General features: G+C 38.1%; 1 protein-coding gene across 1 annotated transcript in view; it reads left to right on the forward strand.

The window, feature by feature from the left end:
- The window catches only part of ADAMTS19 (ADAM metallopeptidase with thrombospondin type 1 motif 19), a 251,991-nt gene that overhangs the window by 30,788 nt on the left and 202,094 nt on the right, over positions 1 to 19,109 (forward strand). The window contains exon 2 of the mRNA XM_059416340.1: positions 14,133 to 14,298. Within this exon, the coding sequence (XP_059272323.1) occupies positions 14,133 to 14,298 (166 nt within the window). The remainder of the gene's footprint in view (positions 1 to 14,132; positions 14,299 to 19,109) is intronic.

Below are 19,109 nucleotides of genomic sequence, written 5' to 3' on the forward strand. Positions count from 1 at the left end.
CCCAGACACCCCCAGATCCAGATTCTGAAGTATGGTTTCTACTGAACACGCATGTCTTTTTACCATCGCCAGGTTGTGTTCTTATAAGTCAACCCCGTTGTAATTGGGGGACTGTCTGTATTAGCAAAGATGCTTAAGACTGTCTGTTTTAACACATTTAGTGCCCTGCTATATTTGCTGCATCTGGGCACATCCGCTGACCTGCAGTATGCCCTCAGTAAATAATGTCGAGTAAATTAGTTATTTTGACCTTTAGTTATTTGACCTTTAGTTGAATCTGGAAAAGAAGTTGCAGTACATTTTCCATGTCTCCGAGTACCAGTGCTATGGCCCTTGATGAGTTTGCTCCACTGATCTTGTTTCCATGGTGAAGTGAGTTCGCATAGACTCCCTAGGGGTATGTAGGAGGTTGGCAATGGCTCTGTTAATTGTGAGGTCACCAGTAAGACCTGGCAGTGAGGAGTACATCCCCACATCACAGCTGTGCAGCTTCCTCAGTGGTCTCATTCATTTCCACTGGAAGCACATAACTGGGCTGGAATTCCATGAGATAAGTGCTGTAGGGGCTCATCACCATGGTGAGTGGCTCTGCAGAGTCACCGAGTGACTAACCCTTTAAGGACGAGGTGTACAGCAGAACAGGCACCCACCCGCTCACGAAGTGCTGGGGCGAGCAGCGAGCTGGAAGCCAACTGTTAAAAAAGCACATCGGGCAAGCAGGGTTAGTTAAGAAACTGAAATTCTCCTTGTGACTCAAGAAAATGGAACACGTAAAATTCTCGGACTGGCCGCAAAACAAAAGTCACGTTTTGTTAGGACTTTGGAGAACCCTGGTTGATGTAGGCAGCAGAGGGTTTTTCGGTTTGGTTTTTGCTGTTGAATTCAACAGAAGCATGAGCCCGTGTATTTGATCATCTTGTCTAGGACTAGTGAATTTTTAACCCAAGCAGTGTGGGTTGGAGTGAACTGGTCGGAGTGAACTGAATGAGAGCTTATTCCTGCCTTTTGTTTTTTTTAAGCCACTTCTAGAAAGGGTTAATTCTTGTTTTAAAAAAATCAACTAGATCCTACTTTTTCTTTAACTTCACTGGCCCTTCCTTTGCTGATTCCTTCTCTGTTTCTCAATGTTAGGGTCCTCTGGGTTTGGTTGTAGCCTCTCTTTTGCTCTTTCTCTACACTCCCTTTCTGGATAACATCAGTCTTCCCTGCGGATTGAAAGATTATCTTTTTGTTGGCGGCTCCCAGACATATGTCTCCAGCTCAAAACTGCACTAAGCTCCATATTCCAACTGTCCACTTGATTTCTCCACTTAGAAATTTCACAGATATATCAAACCTAATAAGGTCCTTTGATTTACATCTCAGTCGCAGACTTTATCTCCCCTGCTGGTGTACTTAAGCTAGAAACCCTGAAGTCATCCTGAATTCTCTGCGCTACTGTCACTCCATGTCCCAGCATGTAAACCATTAACAAATTGGAGTGGTCACCCTCTGTATGAGTATCTAAAATCAATCTCAAATGTGTTTCCTTTTCTCCACATCCTTAGCTCAGCCACTGTGTGTTCCCCCTTTGGTCCCCCTGAGTCACCATAGACTTGCTCTTTAATCGTTCTAGCTCACTTCAGACTGGTCCCCCTGATTCTCCTCTCTGTACTCTGTTTTCCAAAAACAGAACAAGAGTTACTTTCTTCGAAATTTCTTTCAGATTATGCCATCCATTATTGGTTGCTTCCGGTTACATTTCCAATAAAATCTCAGTGTCTTCTCGTGATCTTCAGAGCTCTCCATGAATCGTGGCCTGCCAATGCTTCTGTTCTGTTTTGGCTACTCTTCTTATTTGTCTGTGACTCCTGCCACTGCCTCAGTCTCCGTGTCGATCCTTTCATGCTGTCCTCGCTCATCGATAGGTCTTCCTCACTGTAGACTTTAAACCAGTGCCACTATTATTAATTGCTTTAATTACAGCAGTGCCCTCTCCCAACAAGTCTTATCCCTCCATTTCAACCTCTATTTTAAACTATAGTATAATCTAAGTCACATTTATACACTGTTTGTAAAGTTAATACTTATAAAATTGGGGTGGAAAAAATAAACTATCTTGCTCTCTCCTTTTTGTGCTTGATTTCTGCCTTCTGGGAGCAAGCACATTTCTTTTAGTACTTCCCTTGCCTCTGTCTTGCGAAGGAATACTATTACATTATTTATCCTTTGGTTTTCATTTTTAAAATAAAATTTACTGTGGCATAACTATATATAGAACACAGACTTATGTTGTAATAAATAATAATTAAAAGGTATATATTTTTGTAAACAAAGTCAATCTGTTGAGTTCCTCCCAACTCAACTCTGTTGAGTTCCTCCAGGGCCATAGTCTTGATATACAGCATCTTCTGCCAAATATACCAATCTTCTCTTGCCTGTAGGCTTTTTGATATGGCTGGCTCCTTCTTCGGATCTTGCCTCCGATGCTTACTCCTAGAGAGGTCTTAGTGGGCCACCTCATCTCAATCTCCATTCTATTTCTCTCAGATCTTTGTTTGTTTCTTCAATGATACTTTTCACAATTCCTTAAATATATTTGTCTGGATACCTGATTTTTCTGTCTTTCTCCCTAATATATAAGGACCGTGAAGATAGGAATTAAAATCTCTTTTCATTTTTGAAGCATTAGTGCCTGCGTGCTGACATGTAGCAGGTTTTCAATAGGTACATTTGTAACATGTAATCATCAGGAAGATATAGTAGGACACAATAACTTTGGCTAGACTGGTTGATAAACTTAGAAGTAGATTCAAAACTGAATTTTCTGCCTATTTTTCAACTCATGTTTTTGCACATTTAAAGACTCCATAAAAATCTGAGGGATGGGGCACCTGGGTGGCTCAGTCATGTAGGCATCCAACTTTTGATTTTGGCTCAGGTCATAATATCAGGGTCATGAGATCAAGCCCCATGTCCAATTCCACGCTCAGTGAGGAGTCTGCTTGGGATTTTCAACATAGTTACAGCTTCTCTTTATAATTATACTTGTGATGTTGCTTATCTTTAATGGAGTTAAAAAGGAACATTTTGAAATTGTTTTAAAATGCATCTCTCTGTCAAATGCTGGTGAAAAGTTAGAGGAGGCCAATGGTTTTCAAAAAAGAATGGGAGAGAAAGCATATTTTTTTCATTGGTAAGAGTGACATGTATTCCTGAGTAATTATTATGGAGATAAAATAAGACTGTTGAAAGAACATAGCACAGAAGGTCATCATGAAGCATCCCTTGTAAAATCTCTAGCCAGTGTCCAAGAAAAGATAAATAGTCTAAAAACCACAGGAGGATTTCATCAGGGTTTATTTTTGAATATGTATCAGATAAATGATACTGTCATGGAATGCCCCTGAGTTCCTTTCCAGTCATCATTTTCCCAGGAATCTCTGCACTCCAGTCATTCTAACCTTGCTTTTCCTTACACATGCTAAGCTGGTCCCCTCTCAGGGTCTTTGTTTCTCCTTCTGCCTAGAATGTTTTCCCTCCTACTTGCTCTGGCCAACTCTCAGATCTCTGCTCAGATGTTACTTCACCCAAAAGACCTTCCCCGCATTACTCTCTAATCCTTGAACTACTTGGCACCTGAATTCATACTGTACATGTAGAACTTTTCACTGAGTAAACAGGACTCAAAGGATGCTGTCATGAAACTGGGGGTTTATTCCCACTGGGTTTCTTTCTGGTGTTGTTCACACTTAGGTTGTGAGAAGTCACTTGGTAAATTTAGTCACAAAAAGTCTCTGGTAGTTAAAATATTTATCCTCTAATCATCAAACCCTCCAAATTTCCATAGAGTTAGTCTCTCTGCCACATGCCTTCCGCATTCAGGCTTGCTTAGAGCTACTTACTTGCAGTGAAGAAGGGGGAAGGAAGTCAGAGTCCTTGCTGTTTCCCCACCCAGGGCTTCCATTTCTCCTGCTCAGTGCCCTGAGCTTCCTCTGGCTCCTCGAGGGCAGAATCTGTAAGGGAAGCAGGAAGGAGGAGTATGTTTGGGTGACTAGTGATGTCATGGCTTGGTGACAGAGTCATGGCATGGTAATTGTGTGATGGGATAGTGGTATTAAGCATTATATTTGATAGTTGCTTAAAATGGTGACTCTGTATCTCATGGGCCACACTTATGAGTTCTTGGGAGGCAGTCCTCTTCAGATATACCCCTCAGTCTCTTGGGGTTTCACAGTTGTCTTTTGAAGAGGGCTGGTTTGTCTTCTCTAGTTGATCACTTTAAGTGCCTGCCTTTACATCAAGGTAAAGCTTATTAACAGTGATAGAGCAATTTTATGTGTAGCTTTGACTCAGTCAAATAAATAGCAAATTGTATCCCTTCCTGGAGTGTGGGTAAATTGGTGACAGGTCTTGCCAGCCTGGGCCATCACTGCTGTCCCTGACCTCTGACTGTACAAGGTCAATCCTCATTTATTGAACAGATGATCAAATGAAAGAATAGCTAATAAATTATGATATGTTTAGAGGGTACACATTTATTCAGCAATTAAAAACCAGACTTATAAAAATTATTTAATACCATTAAGAAACAAAGTAGCATTGAAGCTATTCTTAAATGGAAAAGTAAAGTAGAATATAAAACTTGAACAAATGTGTGCATGTGGGGGCGCCTGGGTGGCTCAGTGGGTTAAACCTCTGCCTTCGGCTCAGGTCATGATCTCAGGGTTCTGGGATTGAGCCCCACATCGGCCTCTCTGCTCAGCAGGGAGCTTGATTCCTGCTCTCTCTCTGCCTACTTGTGATCTCTCTCTGTCAAATAAATAAAATCGTTTAAAAAAAATGTGTGCGTGTGTAGAGACACACATGCACACACACACAGGTACATACCCACATATCTACTTGTGTGTCTTTGTGCATGTTAATAGACTAGTAATAAATATACACATACCTGTGTAATCATCCTATATGATACAGGATTTGGGATCATGATTTGCTTTTTTAAAATTATATCTTCTAAGTGTCCTGATATTAAACGTTCTGGTTTTATGATCTGGAGACATTTTAAGGAAGAAAATAGAAAAGAGAATTGTAAAACAAAGGAAGAAGGAAAGAAAAACTCAGTACTTGAAATGTTCTCCCAAATCAGTCTTGGGTGAGTGACTGGGTTCATAGCTCTGAGGCGTGTCTGGGGTGAAACCCTCAGCCCTCTCAGAAACCCGTTTTGCCTTCGGCAGCTAATGTGTCTCATCATATAAAACAGTCAGCTCAGGATAAAGTTCAGAGACTAACACAGTATTTTTGTCTGCTGCTTTGTGAGGGATGGGACCTGGCCTTGCTGTTGATATCAAATTTTGGACATCTACCATTCGTGAGGTGTTGTGCCTGACCTCAAACCCTCAGTGCAAAATTTTTTAAAGATGAGAGTTATTTGGAATAACAGTGATATGGCCTCAGATGGCCTCACAAAGGCACTCTTTGGTTTGAATCCTGTCTTCACCACATACTGATTTGTGACCTTAGGACACAGTAAATCTTTTTGAAACTCACTTTTTTCAACTATGAAACTAGTGAAGTTAGCCTACATGGCACAAGCTTGCTGGTTGATTAAGTGAAAACATATATACACAGTGTCTGGCATTCAGGCATATTATTTTCTTACATTATTGTTTCCTTGTAAATATTTTAGAAGAAGTAAAGAGAAAAAGGCTATATTTTCTTTAGCTTAGGTAACTAGAGATTCGTTTGAGGCATGAACAGAGATACACATTCAGAGAGAGGCACTGGTGTGGGAGAAGGATTACACATCTGAAGTGAGGGGATGAGAAGTGAACAGGGAGGATCATGGATCTTCAATGGAAATAATGGGCTGAGAGGGGGATTGGGGATTTGGGTATTGGCTCTATGCATAGAGGGTGTTATAAAACCTTTGGGAGGGATTACTGCAGACAGCAGTTGCTGACCAAAGACCTGCTTTGGAGTAAGGAACGTGACCAGTTTAAGGAAACAAACAGTTGCTAGAGAAGAGAGCAAGAGCAATGTAATATTCCTGGAGAAGAAAAGTGGTCAAGGGCCAAATGCCTCAGGGAGGAGAACAAAGGACAGGAAATGGTGGGCGGCTTTAGAACAATTTCCAGAGCTCAGTGGGGGAAAGGAAAATGCAGGTAGCACGCAAATTTAGAGTGATGTGTTAAAACCAAAAACAAATTTGGAAACTGGGAATATTAGATTCTAGCCCTGATGCTCGGATGAAGTCTCTGTGTGATTCTAGGCAAGTTATGCCACATTTCCAAGTCTCGGTTTTCTTGATTTTAAACTCTGTTGATGGCCCAGTGATTTCTAAGTTTGCTTCTACTCTCATAGGTTCAGGATACTTTCCGAAGCCCTTTGGCAAAGAAAGAAAACAGAATAATGTTAACAGTGTGGTCTCATGAAAGCTTTTTCTAAAGATGGAACTTGGGCTCACAAGGAAGGCAATGCTGGGAAAGCCGGAGTGGAGAAATTGAATAGTAATTTCCCTTCAAATGGAGTTTACGTAGAGTAGATGGAATAGATGGTCTCAAGCATTGAATGGATATGTTTTCTTTTTTTCTCAAAAAGGAAGAGTATGTTAAGATAAAAGCTACATTCCTTGAGTACCTGCTGTATACTAGGCCTTATGTGTTGAAGGCAGGAAGTTGAGCTCTGTGCCCAAAGCCTCATGGTCTGATCAGGGACACACAACAACCATGACTATAGTGGACTGATTAGTGTAATAACGGGAAAGGTACAGTGTAGAAGTGAATCAGGAAGGCACTGGTTACTTTGGAGAGAGGGCCAGGTTGGCTTGTTTTTTTAAGAAATAACCAAGAATGACTTTCTGGAAAGAGAAACCAGCATGTGCAATGTACCAAGATGTGATCATACAACTAAAAGTTATTCTGAAATATGTTAAAATATGATATTTGTTCACACAATTAAAATGTGTTTGTTGGGGGCACTGGGTGGCTCAGTCGGTTAAGCCTCTGCCTTCAGCTCAGGTCATGATCTGAGGGTCCTGGGATTGAGCCCCACATCAGGCTCCCTGCTCAGTGGGGGGCCTGCTTCTATCTTTGCCTGCTGCTCTCCCTGCTTCTGAGCTCTCTGTCTCTCTGTCAAATAAATAAACAAAATCTTTAAAAATGTGTTTGTTGTGGTTATATATAAAGTTGAAGTAGTAAAAATAAAACTGAAGAGGTAGGCAAGAGTTTATCATGACCTTATACTTTATATATCTTCACAAAGGATTTAGAATTTCCCCCTGTGGGCGTAAAGGGGGAACATCAAAAGGGTCAAGTCAGGAAGAGTTCAGCATTGTAAGACAGTAGGATAGATTGGGTGTCAGAAGTGTATTTTCCTAGACTTGCTTGTATGTATTGAATACACAAATGCATGAAAAATCACTGCTATTTATAGTATTCTTAAAAATGATGTCTTTTGACTAAAGCATCGAACAAACCTACAGTATTATAATTTACATCAAGCCCTATATTATGGTTATACTCTGAACTATAAAATGCTTTATATACTTTATTTACTTAATGAGATGTATACTGTAACATTACTGTACAAAAAAATACTAAAATAAAGCCAAATGTACATTGCTCAGTTCATGTAGAGCATCAGCCTTGTGTCTATAATATTTTCATAAGTGTCTCAAGATGCCAGATCTTTTCACAACTTCTGTAATTGCTGTGTAGAAACACAACATTTGGGCTTCTTTTAGAGCCTCACTAATTCTTTGATATACCTGTGGTCAGACATGATAGTAATCATCCTCAGAACCTCAGGACATTGACTTCCTATCAAGAATTTCATCATTCAAACAAATAAATAAATAAATAAATAAATAAATAAATAAATGAATTTCATCATTTGATGTTTTCAATTATGTGGGTTCATTTTTTTTTTTTTTTTGCTACCTTTTCCCATCTCTCTACTTAAAACAGTCATCTTCTTAACTCTTAGCTAGACTCCACGTCCTCTTTACGTTTGCTTATAACATCTCCTCTCATGGGAATAGCCTTGCCCTCATCATATCCAGATTCTGCTATCCCTCAAGACACTTCGGATATCCTGAAATTATGTAATAATTATAATGATCTAACACATTCCTCATGTCCTTTAGCACTTATGCTATGGAGTTTTTATGCTATGTATTTTTAAAATAGGACATTATCAAAGACTGACAATATGCAGTTTGAGCCTCAGATAAATATCTTCAGCCAACACATTGAAAGCTGACCCAGAAAACCAAGGTTCTGGAAAATAGTTTTCCAGAAAGAATCAGGGAAGAATGAAGAGAAAATCTGAGGTAACTATAGTAGTGTTTCAGTTCTGTGAGGGAATGGGCAGTGAGGTGGTGGAAGTAAAGTACCCTGTCAGTGAAGAGGGGGAACAAGAGTGGAGAGTGCCATGTTGTTTTCCAATTTTTACATCACTTATAACAATTTTATGTATTTATTTATGAGAGAGAAAGAGAGTGCGGAAAGGACGGAGAAAGAGGGAGAGAGAGAGAGAGAGAATCTCAAGCAGACTTCCACTGAGAGTGGAGCTGGAGGTCTCAGGGCTCGATCTCACCACCCTGAGATCATGACCTGAGCCAACACTGAGAGTCCAGTGCTTAGCTGACTGAGCCACCCAGATGCCCCTAAGTCATTTTTAAGTTATGTTTGCATTAGAGTTTTAGGATCTATTTTTAAAAGACCATAATTAACTTGAATTTGAAAACATGAAATATTTATATTGGTTAATTGGAGCACTTCACCAACAGTATATCTGGCACATTTACCAAATCAAATTTTTTGTGCTTAGAATATAGTGACAGTTCCAGTGCACCTACATGAAGATCATTTTCTTTGTTGTCTTAATAAAGCACAGAGGTATCTAAATAGAGAAATAAAATGTCAGAACTAGTAAAAAAAAGAAAAGAAATGAATGGTAACATATTAATGTAATTGTACAAAATACAATTGTATTTTGTAATTGCAAAATACTGAAATTCTTGCTAAATTGTGAAATCAAAGAATAACATTCAATGACAAATGAACAGATACCACCATATGAGAATATGCATATGATAACAGAAATAAGGTAGGGAACATCTGTTAAACTTAATTTCATTTCCAAATTTTGTGTGAAATGTCTCAAAACATTTAAAATCATTTTGAAAAATCTAAATAAGAGCATTCTGGGAGAAAAGTGCTTATAAGTCTTGCATTTATTTTAGATGGTGTGCTGTATGATATTCACATTCTCTTTTCTTTCCTTCTGAAACTTAAAGGACAATGTTTGCACTAACATGAATGCTGCCAGATTATTGACCCTTGTGCGCAGGGATCCTTGTGCACAGAGGTCAATGGGAAACATGAGGCTTTCATGGTGACAACGAAGACCTCAAGTTTTTCTGTAGTTCTGCTTTAATAGAAGGAATTATCTTGAAAGATACTGACCTAAGCTAGAGCACTTTCCTTTCTTTAGGATAGTATTCTGGTCTCAGATGGAAAACCCTTCCCTGAAGAAAGAACGCTAATCACTTAGTGCTAACTTTGCCCCAGAGTGAGCACACTGTAGTCAGACAGTAAATATGTATTGAATGAGTGAGTCACCATTTATAATTACTCCAACATTTTTTTCCTTTTCAAAAATGGCTTCTTGTTTTTAAAAATGTCTGCAGATAAAGAACCAACAAATAATTACTAGGAAGTGGTTTCTAAATCCTAATTAAAAAAAAATTTATTTCAGAAAATATTTAGTATGGTCCTATGGGAATACAAAGGTGGATCAGTTTTGATTCTTTGGACTCCTGAGGTCACCACTTCATACTCAAATGTTTGGTGCTTTGATTTCTTGTGGTTATTCTAATTAATAAAATAAAAATCATGGTGAGCATTTATTGAGTGGTTACCCAGTATCACATCCTATGATAAGAGCATTACATGTGCTTGTCAAAAGTCAATGTTCTGCACAGTTTTACAGTTGTGTAGATTAAGTCACTGTATCTTTCTCAAAGTTGCTTAGTAGTAGGTTATGAATCCAAATAATATTCAGTCCACAATCTGTTTTTGGAGTCATTAAATTTTGTATGTTGGTATGCAAGTCAATTTTATTTGGTTTATTTTTTTTTTTTAGATTATTTATTTATGTATATGACAAAGACACAGTGATAGAGGGAACACAAGCTGGGGGAGAGGGACAGAGAGAAGAGGCTTCCCATGGAGCAGGGACCCCAATATGGGGCTCAACACCAGGACCCTGGGATCATGACCTGAGCCGAAGGCAGATGCTTAAAAACTGAGCCACTCAGGTGCCCCTTGGTTTATTGTTCTAAATCCAACTATACTTATAACCTTTTGAAAGAATGTATCAGGTTATAAATTTGTGATTTAAGGAAACTGAGCATGTTTGTTTGAGATGTTCTTACTGAGCATCATAATACTTATTATTTTCATCATCAGCCACACTATCAGTTGTATTAGTGACCTTCAATACTGACTGAACCTCATAAGAGTAACATATTTTTGTATTTTCACAGCATGCATCAGGGATAAATACTGTGATAGCATCTACTCTCAATCCCTGTGTAGATGTACTACATCTTAATAATTATTATTTCAAGTTTTAAATATTTACTGTCCTTTTTTCTATTAAGGGAAGATTTTTTTGCCTTTCTTGTAATTACTTCAAAATTCATTCTAGTTTTACATCGGAGACAATGAACACATGTGTGGAAAACAATTCATTGGGATTCATATTAAAAATAATTTTTTTGTTTACTTAGAATTTTCATTTATGCCAGAGGTTAAGATCATAATGAGCATTTTATACTATTAAAAACAATTTCTAGTATCTTTTCAGGTATTTGACATTCAGTGTTTTTTGAACTTTAAATCAGAGATTTAAAAAATATGTTTAATACTCTACATTCTTGGCATTCATTGTATGCTAGTCTGCATTAACCATCAAGAATTTGTAAATATGGGGCGCCTGGGTGGCTCAGTGGGTTGGGCCTCTGCCTTCGGCTCAGGTCATGGTCCCGGGGTCCTGGGGTCGAGCCCCGCATCAGGCTCTCTGCTCGGCAGGGAGCCTGCTTCCCTTCCTCTCTCTGCCTGCCTCTCTGCCTACTTGTTATCTCTCTCTGTCAAATAAATAAATAAACATCTTAAAAAAAAAAGAATTTGTAAATATAACTAAGGCACAGTACTTGGTCTTAAAGAAATTATACTTAATGGGGTAAGATACAGACACATAAGCAATAGCGATTTTGATGAGGAGAATGAAATAATTGCTATCATAAATATAAAAATGACCCATTATAACAGTTTGAGGGAGGGATCTGTTGTTTGATGAATACCTGTTCTGTGTGTGACACTGTCCTAAATTTTTTCATAGACATCTATAAGCCCATGTAATTTTGAGATTAAGAGATGTTAAGTAAAATGTCCAAGTTTTTATACATAGTGCTTGTTGAAATTAGGATTTAAATTGAGGGGTACCAATGAAAAAGTGCTCCATATCACTCGGCATCAGGGAAATACAAATCAAAACCACAATGAGATATCACCTCACACCAGTCAGAATGACTAAAATCAACAAGTCAGGAAATGACAGATGCTGGTGAGGATGCGGAGAAAGGGGAACCCTCCTACACTGTTGGTGGGAATGCAAGCTGGTGCAACCACTCTGGAAAACAGCATGGAGGTTCCTCAAAATGTTGAAAATAGAACTGCCCTATGACCCAGCAATTGCACTACTGGGTATTTACCCTAAAGATACAAACATGGTGATCCAAAGGGGCACATGCACCCGAATGTTTATAGCAGCAATGTCCACAATAGCCAAACTATGGAAAGAACCTAGATGCCCATCAACAGATGAATGGATCAAGAAGATGTGGTATATATACACAATGGAATACTATGCAGCCGTCAAAAGAACTGAAATCTTGCTATTTGCGACAACATGGATGGATCTAGAACGTTCATGCTTAGCAAAATAAGTCAAGTGGAGAAAGACAACTATCATATGATCTCCCTGATATGAGGAAGTGGTGATGCAACATGGGGGCTTAAGTGGGTAGGAGAAGAATAAATGAAACAAGATGGGATTGGGAGGGAGACAAACCATTAGTGACTCTTAATCTCACAAAACAAACTGAGGGTTGCTGGGGGGAGGGGGGTTGGGAGAAGAGGGGTGAGGTTATGGACATTGGGGAGGGTATGTGCTTTGGTGAGTGCTGTAAAGTGTGTAAACCTGGCGATTCACAGACCTGTACCCCTGGGGATAAAAATATATGTTTATAAAAAATAAAAAATTAAATTGAGGGGTACCTGACCGCTTCTACCATAAGACTGTAGAAGTGGTTTTGGGCTTCCCAGACAAGGTGGTATTTTAGCTGGAGAATAATGGAACAATGGAAATTTGTTACATCAAAAGGATTCAAGGGAATTTCTAGGCTGAGAGAAAGTATACCGCCGGTGTCTCTCTCACTTTTTCAACTTTCTATCCTTTGTTCTAGTACCCATGTATTGGTGACTGTATTTTAGAATGGCAAAAGTATACACATGACATCCTATGAATTTTTCCTAGAGTGAGTCCAGGCTTCTCAGGTTGATTTTCTCTACCTAATAAATCTGATCCTTATAAGCCCCTATGAATGAAAAAGCCCCCAAAAAGGCACAAGTATATAATGCATACCTGTTTTACAAGAATTGTGACAGTAAATCTTTTCTCCATTATCCCCATCCCCTCTGTGTGTGTGTGTGTGTGTGTCTATGAAAGACAAGGAGAGGGAGAAACAGAAGGGGACAACAGACAGAGGCGATGGAACTGTTATTCTAGTACTTGAGAATTTTATTAATGTTATAAAAATTTGATTAAAAAAGTGATGAGTATTTTTAGATTTATTCTTAAGATATTTTGTAACATTGATTCAATATAGAATAAAATGAGATGGCATATTGGCAATCATCTAGTCTTTCTGGAGAGAAGATATAGTACACTTTAATGATTAAAACAAAAGAAAAAGTCTCCTTTGTACTTTTAAGGAAAACACACCTCTTTTTAGTATAGATTTAATTTTTCTTAACATTCTGTATAGAAGAATTACTGTATCTGAAGAAGTAAGTATATTATTACTATTCTAGCTGTATGTGGATCAAATTAAAGTGAACTATACATAGTTTTTATGTAATTCAAAACAGAATGAAAAACTTTGATAGTAGACTGGGTATGAAAAATGCAGGTTCTAAGGGATTCTTCAAAAACATTGGTTAAAGAGTTAACAGAAGTCAAGTATATGTAGTCAAGTATATTTTATACATGTAATATATACATCACTGCAGAATAAAATAATAAAAACCAAAAAGTTCAAGTCATATGTCTCTGTGGAATATTTTCCTAGTTATAATATAAATTTATATTTTAAAAAAGGAAGGAAAGAAATGACAAGGCTTAGCCTCAATATAATTAAAGGATACCTACTTGTTATAAGTTCTTTTTATTGATAATAACCATATTTTACAGTTTTTAGCTCTCTGTCTACAATTGGCTAACTTTAAAAACATGGCATTATATGACTTGAAACATGCTTGTGTAAGTGATGATTCATTTTTTTCTGTACTTTACTGAGCAAAGGTTTTAAAAATGGTTAGTACATGGTTTCAGGAGTATTTTATATAATAATTTCAATGCAATGTCACCTGCCTTTGGTTTGACATGTTACATGAATCACTTTATTAAATAATGATTGTTGAGAAGTTGGACTATGTGGTACATGCAACTAAAAACCATATTGGTCTTCTGTACATGCCTACATGTAAGTGACCCCATGGGTCTCCCAAAGTGAGCCTTTAACCATTCCAGAATTTTTACTGTGCATCTGTTGCTGGCATCTAGCCTCCCACCCACACAGTCTAAGCCTAACTAAATGAAGTTTATGCTAGTGCAATAAAGTATGTAAAGATGAAGTAATAAAATGGGAGGACAGTTACCTTTTAGTGGCGTTGCTGAAAAAGCTTCACTAGAACGTATGCATATATGTGAAAGAACATAGAGTGTGTGTGAGTAGGAGAGCCTAGAAAGTAATTTATCCAAATAGTATTTCTTACGTATCTTTTTATGTTATATATTTCCAGATGGGATTTATACAGCTCAATGAGGACTTCATATTTATTGAACCACTCAATGATACAATGGCCATAACGGGTCACCCACACCGTGTATATAGGCAGAAAAGGTCCGTGGAGGAAAAAGTCACAGAGAAGTCAGCTCCTCACAGTCATTACTGTGGTATCGTTTCAGGTAATGCCTTATCCTGGAAGGGTTTCACAAATACACAATGTGAGAAGAAAACATTAAGATTTTTTCTCTTCCCTTTCTGTCTGTTCATCTGTCCATCCCTCCATATACTAGTTTTATACTTTTCTCAAAATGTGGAATCTCTTCTGGTCAACAACAATTAAATATATTGATTTTAGACTTCTCTTTTAGTTTTCTGCAAAGTGCCACATTTTAGTATCAAAAAATGGAACTCCAGAGGGACTTAAGAGATTAATATGTAGCATGCCCTCTATCTCTTTCGAACTGTGGAATGTTCCTCATGGTGTACTGTTTACCTCACAGGCATAGACATGACATCAAGAGAATTCCTGATCTCCTAAAACTGAATACTGTGAGCTCATGGCCTTATTTTAGTCCACCTCGTTGAGTCTATCATAATTATCTTTACTTCAACTCGATGCCTCTTCTACTTCTTCCTTCTTCTTGTTCTCCTTGCTGTTCCCCTCCTCCTCCTCTTCCTCCTCTTTCTTCTTCTTTTAAATTTGGCCCAAGTAAAAATCATCTTGGAGGTTAAAATTAACAGTGTAATGGGGAGAAGCGTAAAGATTTACTTCTTTGAGTTTTATTCTCAGTATCAGAATACCTCCAATCTGGACATTTCAGAAGCTCATAAGCATTTCCGGCCATCAAATCCTAGTCTCTGCCAGTTCTGCACAGAGATAAAATGGGGGTGACTGTTTTGTGTGCTTTCTTACTTCCTTTGGCAGAGATCTCTGTGTTAGCAAGAATGGTAAGGAAAATGGATGATTTCTGTTATGTAAGTAGGATCCGAAAGTAATAGCCAACACTCAGAAAATAATTTGAAGTGTCCCCAGGAAAAATTGTTAGATATCTAATCCAGACATCTCAGTGAATAGTCACAGACAGGAGAAAGATTTCTAGTTAGAATCTGAGGAAACATGAATTTAGAATTTTATGTTATAAAGACTTAAAAAATTGACTTGCAGATTTAAAATTAGGTGTCAGTAGAGTGAGGGCCAAGATACCAATTTGAAAGTTGGTTATAGTATTTGAGGCTAGTTTTGGTCTATGACTTGTGACAATTAGTAACATTTACAGCAGGCATAGGTTGCTCCAATCATTGCTGGCTTACAGTGCTTCAGATTCAGGAAGAACTCTATTTCTGTTTTGGTGTATATATCTCTAATTAATCCATGATTTCTGTTTTCTTCCATGAAAACTCATGGTATCAGTCTGTATGGCAAGCATCTTCAGAGTGGATTAAGTAGATATCTGTGCCCCTCTATTCATTCATTTAGTCAGTTTAAGTAAGACATATCCCTCTTCTCTCTTCAAAGAAGTATATAGACACCAAGGAGATAAAACTGCTGAACAGGAGTGTTATGACCAAGCCAAATAAAGTCTCTTGTGTCGATGAATGACAGCAGCAACACCTTGAATTTAGTCCATTTAAGGAAAATGTCTTGTATGAGTTATACTAAAAGTCTACGCTGTGTGACTTCCAAATCGGAGTAAGTTCCAGCTATTCTAACTACCATGAACAGGATGACACAAAGCAGGCTTTGTGTGCCATGGTGCGTAGAAGAAAGATTTTTAGAAAATTTTTAATTTTAATAGGTTTACAAAGCATAAATAAACAGTTACTATTTGGCAAACAATGCTCATGAAGTTTCTTATTGTGTTTATTTTGAAAGCATGACGGTTCAGTATTAATTGACCAAACTATTTGGGTCAGGCGCTTGCATGCAAGGAGTATTAAGCTAGCAATTGGGTGATTCACCGAGTTTACCTATTTTCAAATACTTTTTAAATTTAGATCTAGAATTTTAAAAATGGCTTTAAAAATAGCCATATGTAAAATAGAACATTGATTTACTTATACCAATATGTCTAATTGTAGCTCTTCCCTTTTTACTTCAGATCAGGCTGATGTGTTAACATATTAAACCCTTGATTCCTTGATATCAACCCTTAAACCTTGATAAACAGCTTTGGATAATGTTGCAGTATCTGCCTTCCTGCCTAGGAATGAAAAAGTTTCCTTGTATTCAAATTGGTCCTTTTACTAGTCTCCTTTATCATTTTAATGCCTTTGTAAATTATGTTTCTATGTACTGACTTCATGAATATTTTTTTTCCGAACAGGAAACCTTACCTTTAGGATGACTTTGTTGTGTCCTTCTATAGAAGATAATACAGAGAAGGCACATGAGGTTGAAAGCCAGAGACCCCCCCTGGATCCAAGGCATAGCTTTGGTTTCATTCCAGCTCAGTACTCCTTGTCAATTCCCGTAAATTCTTTCAAAATTTTATTTTAGTATAGTTGCCACACAATGTTATATTAGTTCCAAGTGTGCCACATAGTGATTTGACACTCTGTACATTATTCAGCACTCATGACAGTAAGTGTAGTTACTTTCTGTCACTATACAAAATCAGTACGTTATTATTGACTATATTCCCTATGCTGTACTTTGCATTTATTTTGTAAAGAAGAAGTTGGTACCCCTTAATCCCCTTCCCCTACTCTACCTATTAGCCCACACCCTTTTCCTCTGGCAGCCACCAGGTCATTCTCTGTATTTATGAGTCTGTTTGTGGGGTTTTTTGTTGTCGTTGTTGTTGTTGGTTGGTTGTTGTTTTCTTCTGTAGATTCCACAAATATGTGAAATCATATAGTACTTGTCTTTCTCTGTCTGACTGACTTATCTTAGCATAATGCCCTCTAGGTCCATCTATGTTGTCACACATGGCAAGATCTCATTCTTTTTTATAGCTGAGTGCTAGTCCATTGAATATATATATAACATCTTCTTCATCCATTCATTTTTCCATGGACACTTCAGTTGCTTCCTTATCTTAGCTATTATGAATAATGCTACAGTAAATATAGGGGTGGGTGTGTCTTTTCGTTTTCATTTTCCTTGAGTAAATACCTAGCAGTGTAATTATTGGGTGAGGTGGTATTTCTGTTTTTTAAGTTTTTGTGGAACCTCCATACCGTTTTCCACTTTCCAAGCTCCATAGCTTCTCTGTTTGTAACACAAGCACTGCCAGTCACTTTGCAGAGTATAGAGCTAAATGGCGCAACTCTTACTCTTAAGAGGAAACCAGTGTATTATTTTAGACAAACTAGTAAGTGAGTAATTATACTGTAGTATGATAAGGACTCTGACAGGTTCAGTACACAAGAAACCATGCATCTGATATTGGGGTCTGAGCCGCAAAGATCAAGTAAAACTTATCTTGATTACAGACGTACATCTCTGAGAGAAAGGAACAGAGTGTGTGGGGATTCTGATAATAGACTTCGGAGTCTCTGCTTGTGTTCACAAACTTATGCTACCACTTTGTAGCTGTGCGACTTTAGAAAACTGACTTTCTCTCTCAAAAGCTTCGTGTACAGTAGACGGAATGGGGATAGCGATATCTGGACCTCAGAGCTCTTGTCAAAATTAAATGAGACTGGGACGGCTGGGTGGCTCAGTTGGTTAAGCAGTTGCCTTCGGCTCAGGTCATGATCCCAGAGTCCTGGGATCGAGTCCCGCATAGAGCTCCTTGTTCATCAGGGAGCCTGCTTCTCCCTCTGCCTCTGCCTGCCTGTGCTCGCTTTCTTGCTCTCCCTCTCTCTGACAAATAAATTGATAAAATCTTAAAAAAAAAAAAAATTAAACGAGACTATGTCAGACGGTGAAAAACTCGTGTGAAGTTTTTAGTGCCTGTTGTCAGGCAGGGAAGAACATTTCAGGCAAAAGGAGAAATGCGTGCAGAGGTAGGAAGGCAGGAGACAGCATCAGCGTAGGGAGCTGAAGCCAAATGGCTGCAGTATGGACATGAGATACAACTCTGGAAAGGTAGTCATGAACTGGATGATGAAGAGACTTCATTATATGTGCTGTGATAAGGACTTTATAGGGGAGCAAAAAGGTTTAAAGCAGGCAAGTGACATTAGTATATATTATATAACATTTTAGTAAAAACTTGTACGTCTAGGACTCCCTGTTGCAAGGAGGTTTGTAAAACTGAAGAACACCGATCAATTTGAGCGGGACATAGAGATCCCCTCTATTCTTAGAGCTAACTTCAACAGAAATGGTTTCCATATGTCATCCTTAACTGTTGTGGAGACTACTGTCACTATGTGTAGGGCATTACGGAGAGCGCACATTGAGCATTGGTGACCACACATTTTAAAATTTCTTCACTAACTGGAAACGTGTGCCATCAACTTTGTTGTTTTCATGCATGCATATGGGTAGAAAATGGTCTCAAGATTTGGGAGATGAAAAACAAGCTTAGCGTTGTTGATGCAGACAATGAGGCCATCAAAGAACGCAACTTAATAAAAAGATTACTTCAATATGCATGATTCATACACAATGGTTAACTTGTATGATGGAGTCTACCATTTAGTTGAAATTGTTAAGAAACATTCTAGGATGTTCCATGTAATCTATTTAAATGTAACTTGCAAATAAGAGTGTAGCACACTGGCAGATTAGAGCTAGCACAGCTGCCCCTAGCTGGAGTAATAAAGGAAACAAACTTTTTTCTCTGTTTACCATTTCTTTTTACCATTCTTGCTATAGTTCAAAAGTCCCCCCATTTTATAACTCTCCCCTTGGTTTCTTCTCATCTTATTTTTCTTACATTTCTGTCTCTTCTGTGGGCATATCTTGTTCCATATGTACATCCCCTAAATATAAGCATTTCCTCGGGTTTCCTCCTTTTCTTTCTGTTTCTCGCACCACACGCTTTCCCAAGGGTGATGTAATCCAAACCCATGTGTTCAACCTCGCTTACACACTGAT

The sequence above is a fragment of the Mustela nigripes genome, chromosome 12, assembly GCF_022355385.1.
Source record: "Mustela nigripes isolate SB6536 chromosome 12, MUSNIG.SB6536, whole genome shotgun sequence".
Taxonomy (NCBI): domain Eukaryota; kingdom Metazoa; phylum Chordata; class Mammalia; order Carnivora; family Mustelidae; genus Mustela; species Mustela nigripes.